This window comes from Hypanus sabinus, unplaced genomic scaffold (genome assembly GCF_030144855.1).
Source record: "Hypanus sabinus isolate sHypSab1 unplaced genomic scaffold, sHypSab1.hap1 scaffold_379, whole genome shotgun sequence".
In the NCBI taxonomy this organism is placed as follows: domain Eukaryota; kingdom Metazoa; phylum Chordata; class Chondrichthyes; order Myliobatiformes; family Dasyatidae; genus Hypanus; species Hypanus sabinus.
Genome location: NW_026781271.1, coordinates 19363 through 41067, shown reverse-complemented (window position 1 = coordinate 41067; position 21705 = coordinate 19363). Strand labels below are relative to the sequence as shown.

At 43.5% G+C, this 21705-nt stretch overlaps 1 protein-coding gene across 3 annotated transcripts in view; it reads right to left on the bottom strand.

Annotated features, from left to right (window-relative positions):
- The window catches only part of LOC132388688 (NACHT, LRR and PYD domains-containing protein 3-like), a 28379-nt gene extending 6674 nt beyond the window's left edge, over nucleotides 1-21705 (bottom strand). Inside the window, exons 1-6 of one of the 3 annotated variants that reach the window (XR_009510314.1) lie at nucleotides 21489-21705; nucleotides 19305-19470; nucleotides 7474-7566; nucleotides 5405-5571; nucleotides 4335-4506; nucleotides 4173-4238 (exon numbers count right to left, since the gene is read on the bottom strand). Coding sequence is in view for 2 of the 3 variants with exons in the window: in XM_059961063.1 (XP_059817046.1) it covers nucleotides 4173-4238; nucleotides 4335-4506; nucleotides 5405-5571; nucleotides 7474-7534 (466 nt within the window). In the remaining variant the exon portion in view is untranslated. Of the gene's footprint in view, nucleotides 1-4172; nucleotides 4239-4334; nucleotides 4507-5404; nucleotides 5572-7473; nucleotides 7567-19304; nucleotides 19471-21291; nucleotides 21441-21488 lie in introns of those variants that run through there. The other 2 variants (XM_059961063.1, XM_059961064.1) reach the window with 2 other exon arrangements.

The window sequence follows — 21705 nt, the reverse complement described above, 5'->3', positions numbered from 1 at the left end:
GCAAATGTCAGACGAGTTGAACAGATACTGTGGATCTGTCCTCACTAGGGAAGACACAGACAATCTCCCAAATATAATAGTGGCCAGAGGACATAGGATAATGGAGGGACTGAAGGAAATTCACATTATGCAGAAAAAGGTGTTGGGTAGTCTGATGGGACTGAAGGCTGATAAATCCCCAGGGCCTTATGATCTGCATCCCAGGGTACTTAAGGAGGTGGCTCTAGAAATCATGGACGCATTGGTAATTATTTTCCAATGTTCTATAGATTCAGGATCGGTTCCTGAGAATTGGAGGATAGCTAAAGTTATCCCGCTTTTTAACAAAGAGGGGAGAGAGAAAACAGGGAATGATAGACCAGTTAGCCAGACATCAGTGGTAGGGAAGATGCTGGAGGCAATTATAAAAGATGAAATAACGGTACATGTGGATAGCAGTAACAGGATCCGAGTCAGCATGTATTTACGAAGGGGATATCATGCTTGACTGATCTTCTGAAATTTTTTGAGGATCTAACTATGAAAATGGACAAGAAAGAGCCAGTGGATGTAGTGTACCTGGACTTATAGAAAGCCTTTGATAAGGTTCCATATAGGAGATTATTGGGCAAATTAAAACACATGGTATTGGGGGTAGGGTATTTACATGGATAGAAAATTGATTGGCAGTCAGGAAACAAAGAGCAGGGATTAATGGGTACTTTTCAAAATGGCAGACAGTGACTCGTCGGGTACCACAAGGGTTGGTGCTGGGACCGCAGCTATTTACAATATACATTACTGATTTAGATGAAGGGATTAAAAGGAACATTGGCTAATTTGCAGATGACACAAAGCTGGGTGGTAGTGTAACATATGAGGAGGATAGACTCCAACGCTTCAATCACTTAGGTTAGGCAAACTGGCCTGTAATTCCACAAACAAGAGAGAATCTGCAGATGCTGGAAATCCAAGCAACACACACAAAATGTTGGAGGGACTCAGCAGGCCAGACAGCAGCTGTGGAACAGCTGACGTTTTCTTTCGAGATCCTTCGGCAGGACGGGAGACAAAAAGCTGAGGAGTAGATTCGGAAGGTGGAGGGGGAGGGGGCGGAGGGAGAGAGAAGTGACAGGTGACAGGTGAAACTTGGAGGGGAGGGGATGAAGCAAAGTGTATGAAGTTGATTCTTGATAGAGACAGGAGGCCATGGAAGCAAGGAAAAGGTGGGGAGGGTCACCAGAGGGAGGCGATGGACAGGCGAGGGGATAACATGTGAGACGTACGAGGGCATGGGGAACGGTGAAGGGGGAGAGGAAGCCTTTCTGGAATCTTAAGAAATTGATATTCATGCCATCAGGTTGGACGCTGCTCAAAAGGTGTTGTTCCTCCAACCCGAGTGTGGCATTATCCTGACGGTGCAGGATGTCATGGACTGACGTATCGGAATGGGAATGGGAAGTGGAAATAAAATGGGTGGCCACTGGGAGATCAGGCTTGTTCTGGCGGACACAGTGCAGACGCTCGGCACTGGTTTCATCGAGAGACAACAGACCATACCGAGATCAACTACGCCTCCCTCTTTTGCTCTCTCCACCCACTATTTTCCTTTCTTCCATGCCTTCTGTCTCTTTTACTAACCAACTTCCTCGCTCTTTGCTCATCCCTCCTCCTCCAAATTTCACCTATCGCCTGGCATTTCTCTCTCCCCTCCCACCCCGCCCGCCAGCTTTCAAATCGACTCCTCAGCGTTTTATCTCCAGTCCCATCGAATGTTCTCAGCCCGAAACGTTTACTCTACTTTCTCCATAGATGTGCTGAGTTTCTCCATCATTTTCTGTGTGATAGACTATAACTTATTTCTTTTGTCTTCATCCCTTCTTTATGCTTCTTTTTGTTACCTATTGTTAGATTTTAGAAGCTTCCAAATCAACTAGCTTTCCTCTCACTTCTGCTACATTTTATTGCGTTTCCTATTCTATTATGAAGTCCCTAGCTGCCTCATAAGGGATCATTACAATAATCTCCCTGATAAGATCTGATCTCAGTGTGTCAGGGATCTGTAGGGTCTCACAGAGTACTGGGAACCTGTCAGAGCTGTGTGGAGACTCACAGTGCATCAGGACCTTGCCAAGGTTCTGTGGTGTCTAAAGGCGTGACTGGACCCTGTCAGGGGTGTTAGAGGCTTCACAATGTGTCAGAACCCTGTCAGTGGTGAGTGGTGTCTCATGGTGTGTTGGGACACTGTCTGAGGTGTGTGGGGTCCCACAGTATGTCAGGACCCTGTCATTAGTGGGTGGGGATTCACAGTGTGTCCGGACCCTGTCAGGGGTATGAGCTGTCTGACAGTGTGTCAGGAACCAGTCAGGTGTGTGTGGGGATTCAGTGTATCAGGATGCTTTCAGAGGTGTGTGGGGGTCTCCTAGTGTACCTGTAACCTGTCAGGTCTGTGTGGGGTCTCCCAGTGTGTCAGGAATCTGCGAGGGGTGTGTGGGGTGTCTGTGTCGGAACCCTGTCAGGGGTGTGTGGGGTCTCACAGCGTGACAGGATCCTGTCAGTAGTGCGTGGGTCTCTCTATGTATCAGCAACTTGCTGGGTGTCCGTGTGGTCTCACTGTGTGTCAGGACCCTGCCAGGTGTTTGTGGGGTCTCACAGTGTGACAGGACCCTGTCATTAGTGGGTGGGGATTCACAATGTGTCAGGACCCTGTCAGGGGTGTGTGTGGTCCCACAGTATGCCCAGAACCTGTCAGGGTTGTCTGGTGTCTGGCTGTGTGTCAGGACCTGCCAGCGATGAGTGTGGTCTCAAAGTGTGTCAGGACCCTGCTCGCGATATATGGGGTCTCACAGAGTTTCTGGACCATGCCAGCGAACTGTGAGGTCTCATAATGTGAGAAGACCTTACCACAGTGTGTCATGACCGTGTCTGGGGTGCGTGGGGTCTCACAGTGTGTCAGGACCATGTCAGAGATGTGTGGGGTCTCACAGTGTGTCAGGACCGTTTCTGGGGTGTGTGGGGTCTCAAACTGTGTCAGAACCCTGTCAGAGGTTGTGTGCCGTCTCGCAGTGTGTCTGAACCCTGTCAGGGGTGTGTGGGGTCTCCATTCAAAGTGTTCGGCTGTAATTGGAAGCGTAGGAAAACATTAATTGTAGACATATTTTCTTTAGAGAATATGACAGTGGTAGAAATGGTGTTCTTCAATAATCATGGAGAGATTCTGTTTCATGTACAGAAATGGCTGTAGGAATTTCACTGTCGTGTTTGTTCCCTCAGCAAACAACATGAGGAATAGTAAAAGAAAAGGTTGTAGCGATTTACCAAACCCATGGTGCAGAGAAACTGAGGGGTTTCATTGATATGATGTGGACTGGAACAGCATTAACAGAGGTGAGTAGTTTGTAAACATCCTGATTCATCTCACTCTGGTCCCATATTTAAATTATCATCTTTGGAATTTGTTCTTGTAATTGAGAGAGACAGAACAAGGGTTCTGGCGGAGGTTCCTTATATTTCTGTTGAGAGCTTTGAATAATCAGGTAAAACATGGGCTGATGCAATATTAATAAGTTTTGTGATGTTTGTCTTTCCTAAGCTCTCTCCTCTGTTAAATGTGCATTTGAGTGATCTAACTCAGTCTGCAGTGATGAAGCCTCACAATGTCTTGAGCCCAGGAACTGCCCCGGGCTCCGTTTTCACAGTAGTGTAGTGTAGATGTAGTGAGCTTTCCATCCAGACGGTCGCAGTTTAACTAATTGCAATATTATTTAGAGATATTTTCAGTCATTTTCTCCTTCCTTGCTGCGATCCCATAACCCTTGGTTTCTCTGTGAGTGGACAGCGATCACCAGTTTGTCGCGGTTGAAATGTCTTTTACCAGAGGGAATGTATTGAAGGTGAGATGCTGTAGAATGAAGCAGGATGTGAGGGAGAGCTTTTTTATTCATCAGAGAGCCGTGGCTGCATGGACCGCACTGCCCGGTAAGGTGATAGAGACAAATTATTAGAAGCTTTTTAGAGACGTTTGGATATACACATGGATGTAAGGAAGATGAAGGAGTATGGACATGGTGCAGGAAGGAGAGATTAGAGTTCGGCTATGTAGATTTACCTCTCAGCTGGTTCGGCACAATATTATATGACTAATGACCTATTCCTGTGTTATACTCTTCAATGTTCAATGCACGTTCACTTACCTTTCAGCTCACTGAGAACCTTGATTAAACCTTGAGCGGTGTTTGATCGATGGGAGTGATCACAACCTGTTTGAATTTAAACACATTGAGGGAATGATGTGTAAAATTTTAAAGTGTGCTATATTCAATCCAAATTTGAATTAATCTCTGATATTTTCTCACCATATATCTGTATTTCGTTCAGAATTTTGTCCAACATTGGAACATCATTCCACATTTTCACAAAGGTTTCCCACATCACCCTCTGGGCACGGGAGCCTTTCTCCATCACCAGGCTCAGGAGGAGTTTAGAACTGTCCGCCCGCTCTCCCTTATCAGCGAGATCAGAAATTTTCTGTGAAGAGTAACAGTGAACATATTGGCGACTGACAGATTCACACAGAGAATGAGAAGTAAATGATGTGCTGTGTAACGGGATCAGACTGAGCAGTCACCCGGACGGGTGCTGAACCAGTCTGGACATGGACTGTACATTCTGAGTGCAGAGCACAGGGAGGGACATTCACTGTGAACCTGGTCCACCAGTCAATGAGATCCTGGCTGGTCTGTGACCGCTTCATTGACGTGGCTCCAATTCCATAAATAATCCCTCACTGGATTTGACGGTGTAAAACAGACACCATAAAATAACGATCACAGAGGAAGAAATAAAACTGGATGATTTTATTTTATATAACAGAATGAACAGCCTCAGAGAAGTTGCAGAACTTATGATGTGATTCATCTCCTCAGTCCGCCAGTGTCCAACATGACAGCGGATTACTGGGTGACATCTGACACCTTTCACTTCCCTTTTCCAGTAGAGGTTTTCTCAGTGATTACACGTTACAACATGGCAATGTTCCCCGATTCACACTGCATGGAGTCACAGATTGTAACAGAATTATCTCCACCCAGAACTGAACACACCCAGGCTCCTGTGGCATTCACTGATGATGTTCCGGTTCTCACTGACATCCTGCCGTCACTCTGTACATTCTTCACATTGAAACTTCCTGTCATATTTGCAATTAATGCTGTTACTCACTCTGAACATCGAGCAGCTCCCCACCAGTCCGTGGGTTCTTTTCAACTCTTTCCATATCTGGTTCAGATTCACATGATCCGGATTGCATGTGGAGTATTTATTTCCCAGTTGTTCTTTTATCTAATTTCATATCCGTTGAGTCAGTTCCAACAGCCATCAGTCCTGTGATGTGGGAAAATTCAAACCCATTCTCCCTCCCACTCACCCGATGTTCCTCTCCGCTGAACTGTTTCTCAGCCTTTAACGCCAGGCTCACTCCGTGAACCCGTCCTTCCATCGCCTGCTCCAGCCTGTCCCGGTAGAAGTCTGTCAACTGCAGCAGCTGGAAATCATCCCAGCTTGCCAGGAGCTCGGTGATCACTGAGCCCGGACCTGTGAAGGAACATGAGGAGCATTAAAGAAATTACGGACCTCATACTGGACAGTAACTTTATCGTTGGAACCTAAAGATCACCAAACACAGTCCGAAATATATGTATATGGGGATGGGGATGTGGGGGGGGGGGGGGAGAGGTGGGGTGGAACGGGCTTTGGCCGGGGGATCGGTGGCGCCGGTGTTGTAGGAGCGGGTATAGTTTCATCTGTTGAAGGCTGCTCTTTCGTGTCCCCAGGAATATCCCTCTCTGTTTGGAAAGGACTCTACTTATTCCTAAGAATATAGTAACCCAGCGTCATCACTCCCCTGGTGCTGCCCATCACCATGGCTTTGCTCTGGGTTACTGTCTGCCTGCCTGGTCAATCCCTTCCTCAGTAAATCTCTGGAGAATCTCATAAAATGCTTTAGGTACTCAGCATGTCAGGCAGCATCTGTGGAGGAGAATAAGCAATCAACATTTCGGGCCAAGGCCCTTCATCGGACTGGAAATGAGGGATCAGAGATTCTAGATATTGCCACGTTACCTTCCATTCATTGTGGTCCTCATCCGAAATGTCAAATCTTTATTACTCTCCATGGATGCTGCCTGACCTGCTGAGTTCTGCCAATATTTTTTGTGTCTTTTTATTGCCCAAAACTTTCAGCATCTGCAGAATGCCATGTCATCTAGAGTAACTCGCTATTTTAATGTGCATCACGATCTGTTAGAGGAGCAGCAGCAGACGGTAATTGTACACCTTCTACGTTTGACTGTATTTCCCCCAGAAATGTTAACTCTCTCTCTTATCTCTCTGATCAGTTTTCACAAACACTTTGTGAATTCCCAATATTTATTTTTTTTAAACTTTTTTTATTGCATTTTTAAATGGTTACAAAGTATGAAAAAACAATGTATATAACCCATACCCCCTCCCCTTAACCCCTCCCCCCTAACTGCCCTATAGAAAAGAAAGAAAGAAAGAAAGAAAGAAAGAAAGAAAGAAAGAAAGAAAGAAAGAAAGAAAGAAAGAAAGAAAGAAAGAAAGAAAGAAAGAAAGAAAGAAAGAAAGAAAGAAAGAAAGAAAGAAAGAAAGAAAGAAAGAAAGAAAGAAAGAAAGAAAGAAAGAAAGAAAGAAAGAAAGAAAGAAAGAAAGAAAGAAAGAAAGAAAGAAAGAAAGAAAGAAAGAAAGAAAGAAAGAAAGAAAGAAAGAAAGAAAGAAAGAAAGAAAGAAAGAAAGAAAGAAAGAAAGAAAGAAAGAAAGAAAGAATGAATGAATGAATGAATGCCTGGTTGTTGGAAGATCTCCACATGCTCCATGGAATTCGTAATAACTTTAATATGTATATTTATTTCTTTCCCCTAATAACCAATTGTTTCATCTTCAGAGCATCTATATATTTAATCCTGTCTTTTGTAAATAAGGGCTCCAAATTTTCAAAAATGTTTCATATTTATCTCTTAAATTATAAGTATTTTTTTCTAATGGAATACAACCATAGATTTCTTTCTTCCAAGAATCTATACTTAAATGTGTATCCGATTTCCAAGTAACTGCAATATTAATGTCATTTGATCAATTAAAGAATAAATATAAAATATCAAACAACACTTTATTTTGTTACTTTCAATTAAAGGCTTATTTAAGAGAAAAATTAGGTCAAACAATGTTATTGCCGAAATCTAATGAAATAGAAATTTTAATTCAAAAAGGAAATATCAAATAATTTATATCTTGCATGTATAATTTGATTCAAAGACAGGTAATTAAGCAAGGAGTCCATAAGTCAAGACAAAAATGGGAAAGTGATTTGAATATTAAAATTGAAGAAACAAATTGGTCAAGAATTCCCAATATTGAATTAAATACAGCCGCAGAATCAGCAGAGTATTTATAAATTAAAATAATTCGCCAACATACCCGTGTCCTTTCCCGATGTTGACGACACTGGAAGTCCTCGCCTGCCCGCGCATTGACCCATTGTGAGGACAGGTGTGATCAGCTTTTGTTTCTCTGTAACAAAACAAATAACAGGAGGGTCAAACATTAATTGGGGTTTACAGGAGAACACTGTTTTGTTTTTAAACTGAGGCAAACACTTCCAAACATCTTGGGCCTGTCCACTGAAGCCTTGACAGGGCCTGATCCAGCTGAGCCCATCGATTTCCGCTCTCTCCATCTATTGTACAACGTGCCGGGACTTCCGGGGTACCTACGTGCTATATTGCACACAATTCCCTTTTCGGAGCCAATCTTGTGTCCTCGACCGGGAGTGATGTGTCAATGCAATGGCAAGGCAGGTTGAGCAGACAGCGCCCACTGCTTTGGCCCTCCTACCACTGGTGGATGGTGAGTAATGGACAGCCGTTACAGCAGTGTGGGTTGAAACATTTCTGCCGATTAATGGGACATCCATTCCTCTCGTCACTGAATTATACAGATTTCTCAGTCACACCTGATTCTCACCATCTCCTTTCAGTTTTTCATCCCCTGGCATTGACACCAGTGGCAATGCATGGTTTGAGTCTATATAGAATCACTCTGACATCCTGAACAATGCAATCTCACACATAGCATCATGGCATCTTGTTCTGAACCACTATGCTATCTCCGGCAGAACTTTAAGACCATTATTATCATCTAAACTCGGTTAAGATTTCTTTGGACATATCACCTGGCTATTATCAGATAGGTTAATGGTACCTTGTTAAGCACAATGTAGACCCGCCATATATCCGAAACAGCAAGTTGGGAAAAGTCATTGTAACCTGTTGCAATATGAAGCAGACTCCTGAATTTAGTATCAAACTTTCTAACCATGCCATGTACATTCATATACAAATCAATGTCATGAATATCTAATTAACGAGGCCTCGACACTGACATGCACTTCCCACTCGTCACGGACATCCATTCGTTAAATCCATCTTCAGTCATCACCCTCTGCTTTCTGTCATTGAACCCGGTGTGAATCCAGCTCACCAGCTCCACGAGAATCCCACGTGACCTATCCTTCCAGGTGAGCTGCCATGCCGGATCTTGTTACAGACTTTTCCAAAGGTCAGATGAATATGTTACAATCCAGCAACAATGAATATATGATTGAAACAGAGTTTTTATAACAAATAAAACATTTCTTAAACACTGCTAAAAAAAAACAAAAAGTAAACAAAAGACTAACAACCGGAAGTCAGCTGCGATGTGGCAGCTCGAACAGTTCTTAAAGCGAGAATCCGAAAACAGTCCTTAAAACGGTAAAGCAAAAACAGTTCTCATAAGTAGTAATACGAAAATCCAAAATTTTACCCAGTCGCTTAGGAGACACTTCTTGAAACCATTTAAATTCTCTTTCACGTTGTGTTATTGCTGTTCCCAGACAAAGTATGTTTTGATCCAAGGATTCATAATGAAGAAAATGAAACGGCTTAAAGACACTGACCTTTCTTTGGCGAAACTTTACCCAACCCTCTATTCTACCGACAGAACAGGAGTTACCATGGACATAGCTGACAAATTCCTTCCGAATGAGAATCAAACAAGGTCGAACCTGCTTGACCGTCGAAATCAACTTTCCTCGATCATTAACTTACCGAACTTCAAATCTTCACTCTCCAATGACTGGACTGGCAGTATTATGGCAAAACTGACGGCAATAACCATTGACTTAAGGCAGAAAGTGAAACTCCACTTTTAAATGAATCTGCGTCATAACATCCGAATACACAGAAACGTGGAGTCACTACCATATTCAACCACGAACTGCCCACGTCACAGGATGGGGTTGGGGGGGGGGGAAACTATCACATGACCTCTCACTGGGGGGAAAATTACATCACTCCCCCATCACAAGACCATTAACTCATCTCCAGCATAGCTTCAATTACATCATGGTCACCTGACTGTTATAAGATACCCACAGGTACATAACATCACTGCTCTATTTTATCTATCTTCAGTTAGCTCTTCAAAAGTTTCCAGAATACTTGTCAGATATGATGTCCCACTGAGTGGTGCAGATGACAATTTCCCCACAATCAATGTCCAGCCGACCGGGGCTTCAGCTTCACGGCAGACTGAGGAAATTCCAATCCAGATGTAGAATTGCCGACCTGGACTGAAGCTTCCATACTGCCAGTTCCATACCCGCAGAGTCACTAACCCAATATTATGACCCATACAAAGACGTTTTGGTGCCGGCGATTTGCCGTGGTGTTCCTGCCATTTCCGATTCACAAACTGATGTTGAACTGGAACCTAAAGACCCTTTGCCGGGGCCGGGGCTCGGGCTGGTTCACCGGTCTGTAGATTGTGAGAGGATGCAGATACACTTCAGCTTGTTTCCAACAACTAAACTGAGCAGGTTTGATCACAATGGCATTGCTGTGTGGGAGCTTGTCCAGCACAGCTGTCTGCCATGCCTCCGCTGAATGTAGCAGGAAGAAAATATAAAATTATAAAGTAGAAAAATATGGGATCTCCGTACGTCAGGTTACATCCGTGAAAGTCGAAATGGTGGAAGATCTTTCATCTGAATTGCAACTGTCCAAGATGCTGTCGATCGGCTTTTCCAGTATTTTCGTCTTCTTACTTTAAATTTCCTGCAACTGTAGCTTTATCCCTCCTCTTTATATTATGCACAGATGGTAACTGATTGTAAAATACCAGCAACACGCTAAAATGTTTGTTGGTTATCAGTTCATTCTGACCCTGGTGTAATACACTCCATACAATCAATGCCGGACGAATGGCCGCTTTCAGTGTGTTGGGAATATGTAAAGCAATTATCGACCCCAGGCTTCGATCCATCTGGAGCTTGGATCCGATAACTGGCCAGTTGTTGGAAGTAAAGTTCCCCAGGTACATCTCAATGGATGGGTTCAATCTCGGCATCAGCACCTCACCCCCTCCTGGGACCAGAACACCAGGGGCTGAGCGGCGGCTGCTCTCAGGCGTTTTAGTGTGAAGGACCTACAACCCGGACGGACCCCTGCGGTTTGTGTCCAGGAAGTGGAACGAGGCCGCCAGTTCAAGGAAGTTAACGGGACTCACTGCCCAACATCTCCCCCCCTCCCCCCCCCCCCCACACCGGGATCGGCCTCAGTACTCACCTATGGGAAATTGTCGGTCGCGTTCACCCCGAGTGACCGGCCTCAATACTGACCGATGAGAACTTGATCAAATTGTTCCCCAGACGAGATCTGTCCTCCGGCTCCCAGCCGATGATCCGCTTCAACAGAGAATAGAAAAAAAAAACCACCGCCCATCCGGGGACTGTGAGAGCGGGGGCGGAGCTTCGACGGCGGAACCCTCACGTGCTGCAGATTGGCGTATGAAATGGGAGTGAGAAACAGGATCATGTGACGGGAGGAGGGTCTCCCATCTGAACCGGTTTTACACGCTGCCCGACCTACCTGCCGCATTTTACACCTTATTTCGTATTTACACCAACTACAATTTTCAATTTTTCCCTCTGCATCTTCCATGTCCCGATCACTCCACCACCCGGTTCTTAGAGTTACGGGATCAATTCCCATCCCGGTCCGATACGGAATTCCCACTCCAACAGGAGTTATGCAGGTTTCATTGAAAACACTTCTATGTTTATAAACACTAGTTTCTATTTACATTCCTCCGGAGCCTCACTGGACAGGAACACTGAAACATCAAGTGAGAAACAGGAGGAGGTGGCCATTCTGTCCCTTAAACCATCAACAAGATGACGGCAGCTCTTCAATCTCAGCCACATGTTTGTGCCCGATCCTCATTTCTTCGATCCCTTCGCTCTGCACACGTCTGCCGGCCTCTGTCTGTTCCCGTATGTCTGATTATCAGCCACACACAGACGACTTGTTGCCGGCTATTTGACGTTGTGTTCCTGCCATTTCCGATTCACAGACTGAGGTGGGACGGGAACCTAACCTAAGGGTCTTCTGCCTGCGCTGTTGCTCAGGATGGTTCACCGGTCTGTAGATTGTGAGAGGATGCGGATACACTTCAGCTTGTCTCCAGCAGCTAAACTGTGGACATTTGATCACTATCTTCTTGCTGTGTGGGATCTTGCACAGCACAGTTGGCTGTGATGTTTCCCTCAGGGTTGCAGAAACTCAATGTAAAATTTTAAAATGGAAAATGCTGGCAACGCAGTAGATCAGGCCACATCTGTGAAAGGGGAAATGGTGAAGACACAGTTTCAGATCTGGGGCTATCCAAGATGCTGCAGATCTGCTGTAAGTTTCCAGAAATCTCTCTTTTCTACTTTAAATTACCTGTAAGAACAGGTTTTGTTTATCCTTACTGGACAGATATTAACTGATTGGAGTTTCGCGGATGTTGTTCACTTATTCAAGAAAGTGAATTGAGAGAGCCCAGGAAATTGTACACCAACGATATTTATTTCACTGGTTGGGAAATTGATGGGGAAGATCCTGTGAGATCCTGATTTATGAACATTTGTGGAAGCGTAATATGATTAGGAATAGTCAAAGTAAGATCATGACTTACGAGCCCTATTGAAGTGTTTAAGGATGTGACTAACCATATTGATGAAAGTAGAGCAGTTTATGTAGTGTATATGGATTTTAGCAAGGCATTTGATAAGGTACCCCATGCAAGGGTTATTGAGAAAGTAAGGAGGCATGGGATCCAAGGAGACCTTGCGTTGTGTATCCAGAATTGGCTTATCCACAGAAGGCAAACAGTGGTTGCAGATGGGTCGTATTCTGCATACAAGTCAACGATTAGTGCTTCTGTTCTGGGACCCCTTCACTTAGCAATTTTTAGAAATGGCCTGGATGAGGAAGTGGAGGGATAGGTTAGTAAATTTGCTAATGACACCTAGGTTGGAGGTATTGTGGATAGTGTGGAGGATCTGTCAGAGGTTACAGCGGGACATCGATAGGATGCAAAGCTGGGCTGAAAAGTGGCAGATGCAGTTCAGCCAAGATAAGTGTTAGGTAGTTCATTTTGCTAGGTCAAATATGATGGTAGAATATAGTATTAATGGTCAGACTCTTGGCAGTGTGGAGCATCACTGTGATCCTGGGCTCCGAGTCCATAAGCCACTCAAAGCTGCTGCGTAGGTTGGCTGAGTGCTACGGAAGGCTTACAGTGCATTGGCCTTCATTAACCGTGGGACTGAGTTTAAGAGCTGAGTGGTAATGGTACAGTTATATAGGACCCGGGTAAGACCCATCATGGAGTATTGTGCTCCGTTCCGGTCACCTCGCTAACCGAACGATGTGCACACTATAGAAAGGGGGCAGAGGGGATATATAAGAATGTTGCCTGGATTGGAGAGCAAGCCTTCTGAGAATAGGTTGAGTGAACTTGTCCATTTCTCCTCGGAGAGATGGAGGATGAGACGTGACCTGATAGAGGTGTATAAGATGATGAGAGGCAATGATCGTGCGAGTAGGCAGGGGCGTTTTCTCACGGCTGAAATGACCAACACGAGAGGGCACAATTTTAAGGTGCTCGGAAGTAGGTACCAAGGCAATGTCAGGGCTACGTTTTTTTTTTCTTTTACGCAGGCAGTGGTGTGTACGTGGAAGGGGCTGCTGGCGACGGTGGTGGAGGCGGACAGAGTAGGGTCCTTTCAGAGGCTCTTGGATCTTAGAAAAATAGCGGACTATGGCTAACCCTGGGAAATTTTTGACAGCAGGGTTAGCCAAGGGCTTGCAGGTTTTCTATATTTCTGTGTTCACTGCACACTGCTAATGCTTACAGAATCCTTTCCTCCCACTATCATTCCGTTGAAGTTGCTCCAGGGGTTACTGACTCTACGCAAAGAGGAAGTGAACACAGAACGATGAAATTGTGCAACACTTCTTGCAGTTCTCGTGGTTTGTTACCGTGGAAACGGAGGAAGAGGCTCAACAACAGTAACTGAAAAAGGAAATACCAAAGTCAGCAGCACACGCTGAGTTACATTGTGACAAAGGTTAAAACTGTAGCCATTTTGAAATGATGAATCTAAAATTGTAAAGGCTGCTTTTAGCCATGCCTCGTGCTGTATTGAATTAATCGTATAGTTGTTCTAACAAAACATGATTCCTACTCTATCGATCAATAATATATTACCATTTTTATACCAAATGACAGCTTCAACCACCATCTGTTGCAAACAAACTCCACAGGCCGACCACTCTTTTGCTGACGACGTTTCTCTCATCTCTGTTTTAAAGGGAAACTTCTTCATTTTGAGGTTGTCCTCTCAGATAACAGACGTTCCGGCTGATGGAAACATCCTCCCCATGTTCCCTGACTCCAGGCTGTTCAGCATTCTGTGGGTTTAAATAAGATCCCGTCCACCTCTATACTTCTGAACTCCTTAGAGTTCAGGCCCAGAGTCATCAGATGCTTCCCGTACATAAACCTTCTCATTCCTGAGATTACTCTTGTGAATTGTGTGAACACCAGTGTACTGAAAACATTTCCAGCAATAACAAAGGAACTCCAGAAGCAAAAATCTGAGCTTAGAAAATAAATAGTAGCTCAACATCTTATAAACATGTGCTGCTTGATCCCGGGTCCATTGCACTTGAATCTAAAGCTGGTGTATACCATGACTCTGTGATAACCCAGGCAAAGAATTTTGTGCCGAACCTCTACTTCCTTTAGAAATTATCCATGGTTACACACAGCCTTCTATTTATATAAGATCCATGTCCCTATCCAAGTGTCCCTTTAAAGACCCTATCATATCCGCCTCCACCACCATCTCCAGGCCCTTTCCATGCTCTCACCACTCTCTGCGTAAAAAAAATAACTTACCCTTGATATCTCCTCTGTGCCCACTTCCCAGCACCTTGAACCTGTGCACTCTCATGTTAGCCGTTTCAGCCCTGGGAAAAATCCATAACAATACTGGACGAATTAGGAGGAAGGGCAGTATCTATGCAGAGAATTACACATTCGACGTTTCGCGTCAAGAAATTCCTCTCCATAGATGGCGTCCGACGATTTGGGTTTTTCCAGCAAATAGTTCTGCAGACTCTTTTGTGTTTACTATTCCCATTGTCTGATTAGAAAATCACACATATTCTGCATTACAGCTACGTCTCTATCAACAATGAAGATTATTCGGGTTTCCCACTGAACATCTGTGCTGCCTCTTGTTCTTTGACATGCTGTAATAATGAACACCGAACCCGGTCATCTTACAGCCATTTCTCTGTAACCAGTATCACGCCGGTCTCAAAGACGACGCTTTCAGAATAGTAAAATAAACTATTCAGGCTTCCATAAGGATACCTATTTGCTTGATAGGACCTCATTAAAATGATCAGAATCTCGCGTTTGCCACAGCTTTTCTTTTAAACATACCATGAAAAATTCGCCTCTCGTCCACCAAGCCTTCTGCCCTAAGTAGTGAAATGATGGCTTTCCTTCCACTATGCCGTCTGCCGCTTTATGTAACTGGCCACCCCAACTATTCACGATGTATCGAAACCATGAACAGAATCAAAGTCTTTGCTGCAACAGGACTTTCAGGAGATCAGTCAGAAACACCCACAATATACACAGTCTCAAAGAGAAAACAAAATACCTACATCCGAAACGGCAATTTTGGTAAAAGGGAACTCTTGTTGCCTGAACAGCTCTTCGCACACTTGCTTTGCCATTGTAATACTGGGTTAGATAATTGTTCCTAATCTCAACCATCGTTGCAGTCTCTCTGGTGTTTATTCTTCTCGTAGCATGATTTCCCTGCTGAAGTTGATTTAAAATCGCGCCCACTTTGCATCACTTCTACCTTAGTGTCAGCTGCAGTCAGCTGATCACCTTTGAGCTAGATCAAGTGCAGTCCTGTATTTTGTACGTTATTGTTTTTAGTATTTATTTTTTGTCGTCGTGGATTGTCCCAAGTAGTCGTGCAAATAACAGCTCACCAGATGCTACTGTCCTGCTGAAGACATAAGTGTATGGCATGGATTAAAATCAATGGATATTTATCAAATAGTATTTCTCTAGAAAGGGGGCACGAAACAGGGTTGTGCATGGTTACCACTACTCTTCGCACTGTGTCTGGAACCATTAGCTCAATACATCAGACAAAATGAAGATATCAGAGGAATTAATATTAAAGGTACAGAGCATAATTTGGCTTGTTACACTGATGACATTTTGATCTATCTAGGGCAAGCAACATACCCTTTACCTAAATTGATGCAATCCTTTGAACAATATGGTACAATATCAGGGTGCAAGATCAACATAGATAAAACCCAATTACTTTCATATAACTATAGCCCACCAAGGGAAATAGGAAGTTGATACCCCGGGCATGGCAAACAGAATCTTTCACATATTTGGGCATCATTGTGCCAAAAGATTTGGTAAAATTATGAGAATGTGATTATCAGCCTTTATATAAAACAAATTAAGGAAGATATGGCAAGATGGACTCTGATTTCTTTTTCTTTTTCTGGGTGCTAGGTTTAAGGATGGGGCAGCTAAAGGAATAACAGTTCCTTGCAACATAATGAAAGAAGGAACACTCTTCAGTTTTGAAATGCTTAAAGAGAAATGTAAGATGAGAGAAAATGTAATTACATGCATGAAATCAGTTTTTTTCAAGACATGGTGTCCTTGATGAAGTTTTCACAGACAGTGGTCCACAATTCAGTAGCGAATGCATGAAACATCTTGCATGTGAGTGGGGCTTTGTTCATACAACATTTAGTCCATTTTCCCCCTCAATCTAATGGATTAGTTGAGATAAACAAGATTAGAAAAACAGGATTTTTAACGGTATTTACATATGCGACAATATGTTAATAGGACGCTTAAAAATGTACCCAGGCAAGTACATGCTTGATAGAGCTATTTAGAAAAGCATATAATTCAGATAACGGCAGTAGAATAATTTCAAGCATGTATAATGGTTTGTCAAATCTTAAAACAGGTTCGGCTTCATACATTGAAACAGAATGGGAGATTGAAGGAGGGATAATTATATCTGAGGAAGAATGGACAATAATAGGGAGGTATCAATGGAAGAGTACCAGTTCACAGAAATGGAGGGAATTCGGATGGAAATAACTTGATAAGATATTTTATTACACCCTCTTAGAAATCCCATTATGACAGTAACCTCCCTGTTCGCTGGAGAAATTGTGGAAATCAAAATGCAAATCATTATCATATTTTTGGGACTGTCCTGTTATCAAAGACTATTGGAGGGGGATACACAATACACTACAAGACATCTTTAAATGTGAAATACCCTTAGGGAGTAAGACCATAAATTTTGTGTATCTACCTCAAGAATGGTGTACAATAGATGAATATTTAATGAATATACTCTTGGTGGCTGGTAAAAAGACTCTTACTGGGAAATGGTTATCACAGGAGAGCCCACATTTAAATTCATGGATGGAAATTACAATGGGCATTTTCAAAATGGAGAAGATAACAGCATATTTTAATCATTAGCTGGAACAATTTGATTCATACTGGGTAAAATGGGTTAACTACACAATGCCTCACAGGCCTGATTTTATTCTCACATATCAATGAATATGTTGTTAGAAAAAATCCCTCTCTACTTGCACATAGTTTATTTTTCAATTTGCTTGTTTTATTTTCTTTCGACTGTTTTCTATAAGTGTTTACCTCAGATAAATACTATGTGGAGTTTTGTGACATACGTGATTATATGATATATTTGTACAATGTCTGAAATACATCTTATGGAAATGTCAGTTCAATGATGACATTCAATAAAAAATAAATTTAAAAAAAGAAAAATGAGCAAAGTTGGAATAAGGTGATGAAATAGGTATGTTCCACACATTTATTGGGCAACTAATGCAGACTGTGCAAGCCCGCTGTGATGCTCACATAACGTGGGGTTGTGTTCAGGATAAATCGTGAGCTCGCACTGAGCAAACATTTGCTTTGAGAGATATGGACCGAGATATCATACAATTAATATTAAATAAAATGAATATCAAGGCATCAACAGAACTAGGCGACTGGCATTTCAATGCGGAATGCCTGGAACATTTTAAAAACTTCCTGATTGTCTAATTTGCTAGACGGTGTGGTGCCGAGAGAACACAGAATTAGAAACGGCGCCTTGTTTGTTCACTGACTGTAACTAACTTGAGTCATTGTGCAACCTTTGTGCCTGTTGTTTTATTTTTATCGAGGCGTAGATTAATATATAAAAGGGCAGCAAGCTCAGAGCGCAGGCGAGTGGTCCTTAGTGCAAGGAGTGCGGTACCTTTTGTACAATATCCGAAAAATGGCTCTACCAACAATCCAGGATGGAAGGATTGCATTTTACCCTATTCTCGCTGTCTTCGGTGTTCCGGGTAAGACGACACATTGGAATTACTCTCTGTCTGAAATGCTTGGGACACTCTTCGATTAACAGTCGTTTCACTGGGTGTCTTGTCCCGGTGAAACCAACCCAGCGCGGAGACACGGCAGACTACTGTTGCAGAGATGATCCTCTCCGGTGGATCCTCTCACGTTCACTGCCGCCCGCTCCCCTCTCCAAAGGTCACCCCTGACGATGCTGCTCAAATTCAGAGAAATCAATCCTCCCCGCTGGCAGGTGTAAATCGGCAACCACGCATTGTTACAGATTGAAATAAATAAATCTTGTGATATAACTTATTTTTGAAGAAGAGTACGAATTGCGGGATCATTGTGGATCGTACATCTAGTGGCTGGAGTACGGAGATCAAAGCAGCAATGTCCCTGTTTTCAGCTTTTGATGCTGCTTTTGTCTCACTTGACAAGTGCGCTTTGAACACGTCCCAGACAAGCAGCGACTTTTCCTTCCCGAAACCTTCGGAACGTCGACGCCACACCTCTTTAACCCATGTCAAGCAACCGGCAGCGATTTTGAACGTAAACAACAACACCTCACGGGAATTTTCTGAGCAATCTTTGTTTTTCGTCTCAACACAAGATCGTGCCTATTCATAAATCGGCTGCACCAACTTCGCGTAGCTTTGAAATTTTCGCTGACCTCACGGTGTTTTTCGTCCCATTTCAACGTTTGAACTCGAATCATTTCTCCGGTAACAATGTATCCGGACTATCGCTGGTGATTCACCCACTCTAAGACATTTTCTTCCAGTTCTGGCCACTGGCGTGTTTTCCTGCAGTTTGCACATTTCTTCTTTGGCATTTCCCTCAGCGTGTCCTCTGCCTTTCTCCACTCTCTCACTCTCTCTCGTTTACACTAAACCTCTTAGCAGCTGCAGAATTATTCGTTCCTTTAGCAAAATCAACAACCTTCAGCTTGAAGCCAGCATCACATCGCACTCGTTTTAATCTTTTGTACATGGCGGTCGCAAACTCAATACTGATTGCACGTACTGATCCCGCCACCCCGTGTTATGTTTTAACGAGATTACGATGGGTGCTAAATGGTTTTGCGGGGGTTACATTTCAGAGGCTTCTTCACCATTGGAGACCTAATCCAAAACTTTCCTCCCTGATTTATTTATTAAGAATTTGCTTATAATGCTCTTCACTGTGTAAGCCTGTTTCCTTAGCAGGTACTGGTTCACAAAATTTTCAGGTTCCGGATCCTGCAAAGCTGAGTACAGGCATGTGAGATCTTGTGATTGTTTCTGATTAAATCAAAAACCTTTATAAAAGGGGTCAGCTTATACAAAGGTAACATGAAAAAGTCCCTTTTTTAACCTTGAAAATGGGGGTCGGCTTATACTCTGGAATATACGGCATGTAATGTCTAAAGGACCAGTGTTTGAGTAAATGAGACTCACCAAACTTGCTCCTGACTGAATCAATGGAAACCCTGTGTCAGAAGGGTTTCTCTCCAGTCGGTGCTCTCAGTCCTCGGGCTGGTTCACTCGCTGCTGTTCCCTCATCTTCAGTCATGGTTTGCTTCCAGTTGTGGGCTTTTCTTCCAATAAATCTCTCACCGCAGGTCTAACATTAACACGAAAGATAATGAAGCACGTTAACAATACAAAGGACAACAAAATATTTCTGCTCACTGAAATCTAAATATTCAAGACAAATATAACAATCTCAGTGAACAAATCTGTAATTGTCCCTGACACGTCACAAAACCTGATATGGGATAGGAAGGAGTAATCGTTCAGTCATGGTAAGATGTAAGATGCAGGAACAGAATTAGGTGATTCGATCCATTGAGTCTGCCCCACCACTCAACCGTGGCTGAGATTTATTCCAGCACCATATTCCTGCCTTCCTCCTGTAACCCTGAACCTACTTAGCAATAATCAATATATTAATCTCTGTCATAAATATACCCAAATGGCAGCCTCAACCAACCTCTGTGGCAACAAATTCTACAGTTCAGTCATCTTTTGGCTGAAGAAATTTTTCTCATCACAGTTTTGAAGGGAAGCATCTTTATTCTGAGACCGTGCTGTCAAATCACAGACTCTCCGTCTAATGGAAACATCCTCTCCATGTCCACTGTATCCAGGCTTTTCAGCATTCGGTAGGTTTACTTAACCACCCCCTCCCCTTTCGCCCCCGTCTGAACTCCATTGAGCACAGCCCCATCCATCAAATGCTCCTCATACATAAAGCCAATCATACCTGAGATTATTCACGTGAATCTCATTAGCAACAACTGCACTGAACACACTCCCAAGTATAACAGACAATCAGGAAATTTGAACCATTCCAGAGTGAATGGAATAAAAAGAAACTGGATTCACCAGAATCGCACAAAAGGTAAGGAACTGCTGTGGGGAGAGTAACGAATTTAACGATTCAGATTCACAATCATTTGTCGGAATGGATTCAAATTTTATCATTTTTAGTGCAGATCTCCAGCAACCTGAGTTTCTGTTTGATTTCCACTGTCTGACAGACAGGTGACAGCGAGGAGGAATTCCCAAACACAGTTCGAACACTGAACCCCCCCCAGGTCTATTTCTACTGGTTCTAACACAGAACAGCCCATTTACTCACAGCCTGTCCTTGTGAGGGATGGAATACAAACTCATTCTCTCCTCAGATTAGCAGCATTGCTTCCAAAGGAACTCCAGAAACAAACATTTGATCCCAGACCAGAAATACTCGTTCAACACCTCATAAACCGGGGCAGCTTGATCCCCGGGGCCATGTTACTTGGATCTAAACAGGGGTGCAGAGCACCTCCGGAGCTCACCGGAGCACCACTCCAGCACCTCTGTTAGAAAATAAGTCAAAATAAACAAGCGTGGGATTTAACAGCAGCTGCATATTAAATTGAGGGAATTTTACGGAAGTGGGGGTTGGGGATAGGGGTTGGTGAATGGGGGTGGTGGGAAATGCCAGGAATAACATTAAGATATTTGATCGTTTTTGGTGAAATCCTGGAGCTGTGACTGTGGTGGTCCGTGGATTACTTGCTAATACAAAAGTAATTTTTTTCTTACTAACAACCCTATGGCTTCTAAGCAAACAACTTTCTTTACTCCACTTGCTTGAGAATGATATTTTTTGATTATTAGTGAATGCAAATGTGCAATACTTTATCGTATTATTAAATTAAGTGTTATATGTTTTATTGTACCAGTTATATACTGAAATGCAGTGATTGGCTATAATCTTGTTAATGTCTTAGCTATCACCGTATTTCTGTGCAGCTCTGGAATTCATATATATTTCTTTCATATTTGTATAGTGTTTGACATTATAAAAAGCCCTATATATATACACACACACATACACCCAATTTGTGTACGTGCTCATCACATGAATGGGGTAAGGAAGTTGAACTGCACGTACATGTACCGAGAGCTGTATAACTTTAGGCCTTCTAACTTGGGCCACGAACCTATCAATCACCGCTCGTACAGCTCCGGCAGCTAAAAGATTGGCATTGCACCCCTGCTCCAGCCGTCTCGCAGAGCTCGGGCCCGGCCCTTTCTCAATGCAACCGGCCCCCAATTTAAAGAAATCCGCCGAGATCAGACCCCACTTACCCCCGCTCCAGTCGGAGAACCCCCAACAACAGCTGCAGACAGCTCTGCGCATGCGTTTAACAGGAGGTTATCCGCAGCACCACCGGTGGCCGGAGGTCTGCACATCGTCGCCAGTGGCCGGAGGTCCGTACAGCGACACCAGGGGCCGGAGGTCTGCACATCGCCACGAGTGGCCAGCGATCCCTGCAGCGCCTCCTGTGATCGGAGGCGTAAGGGA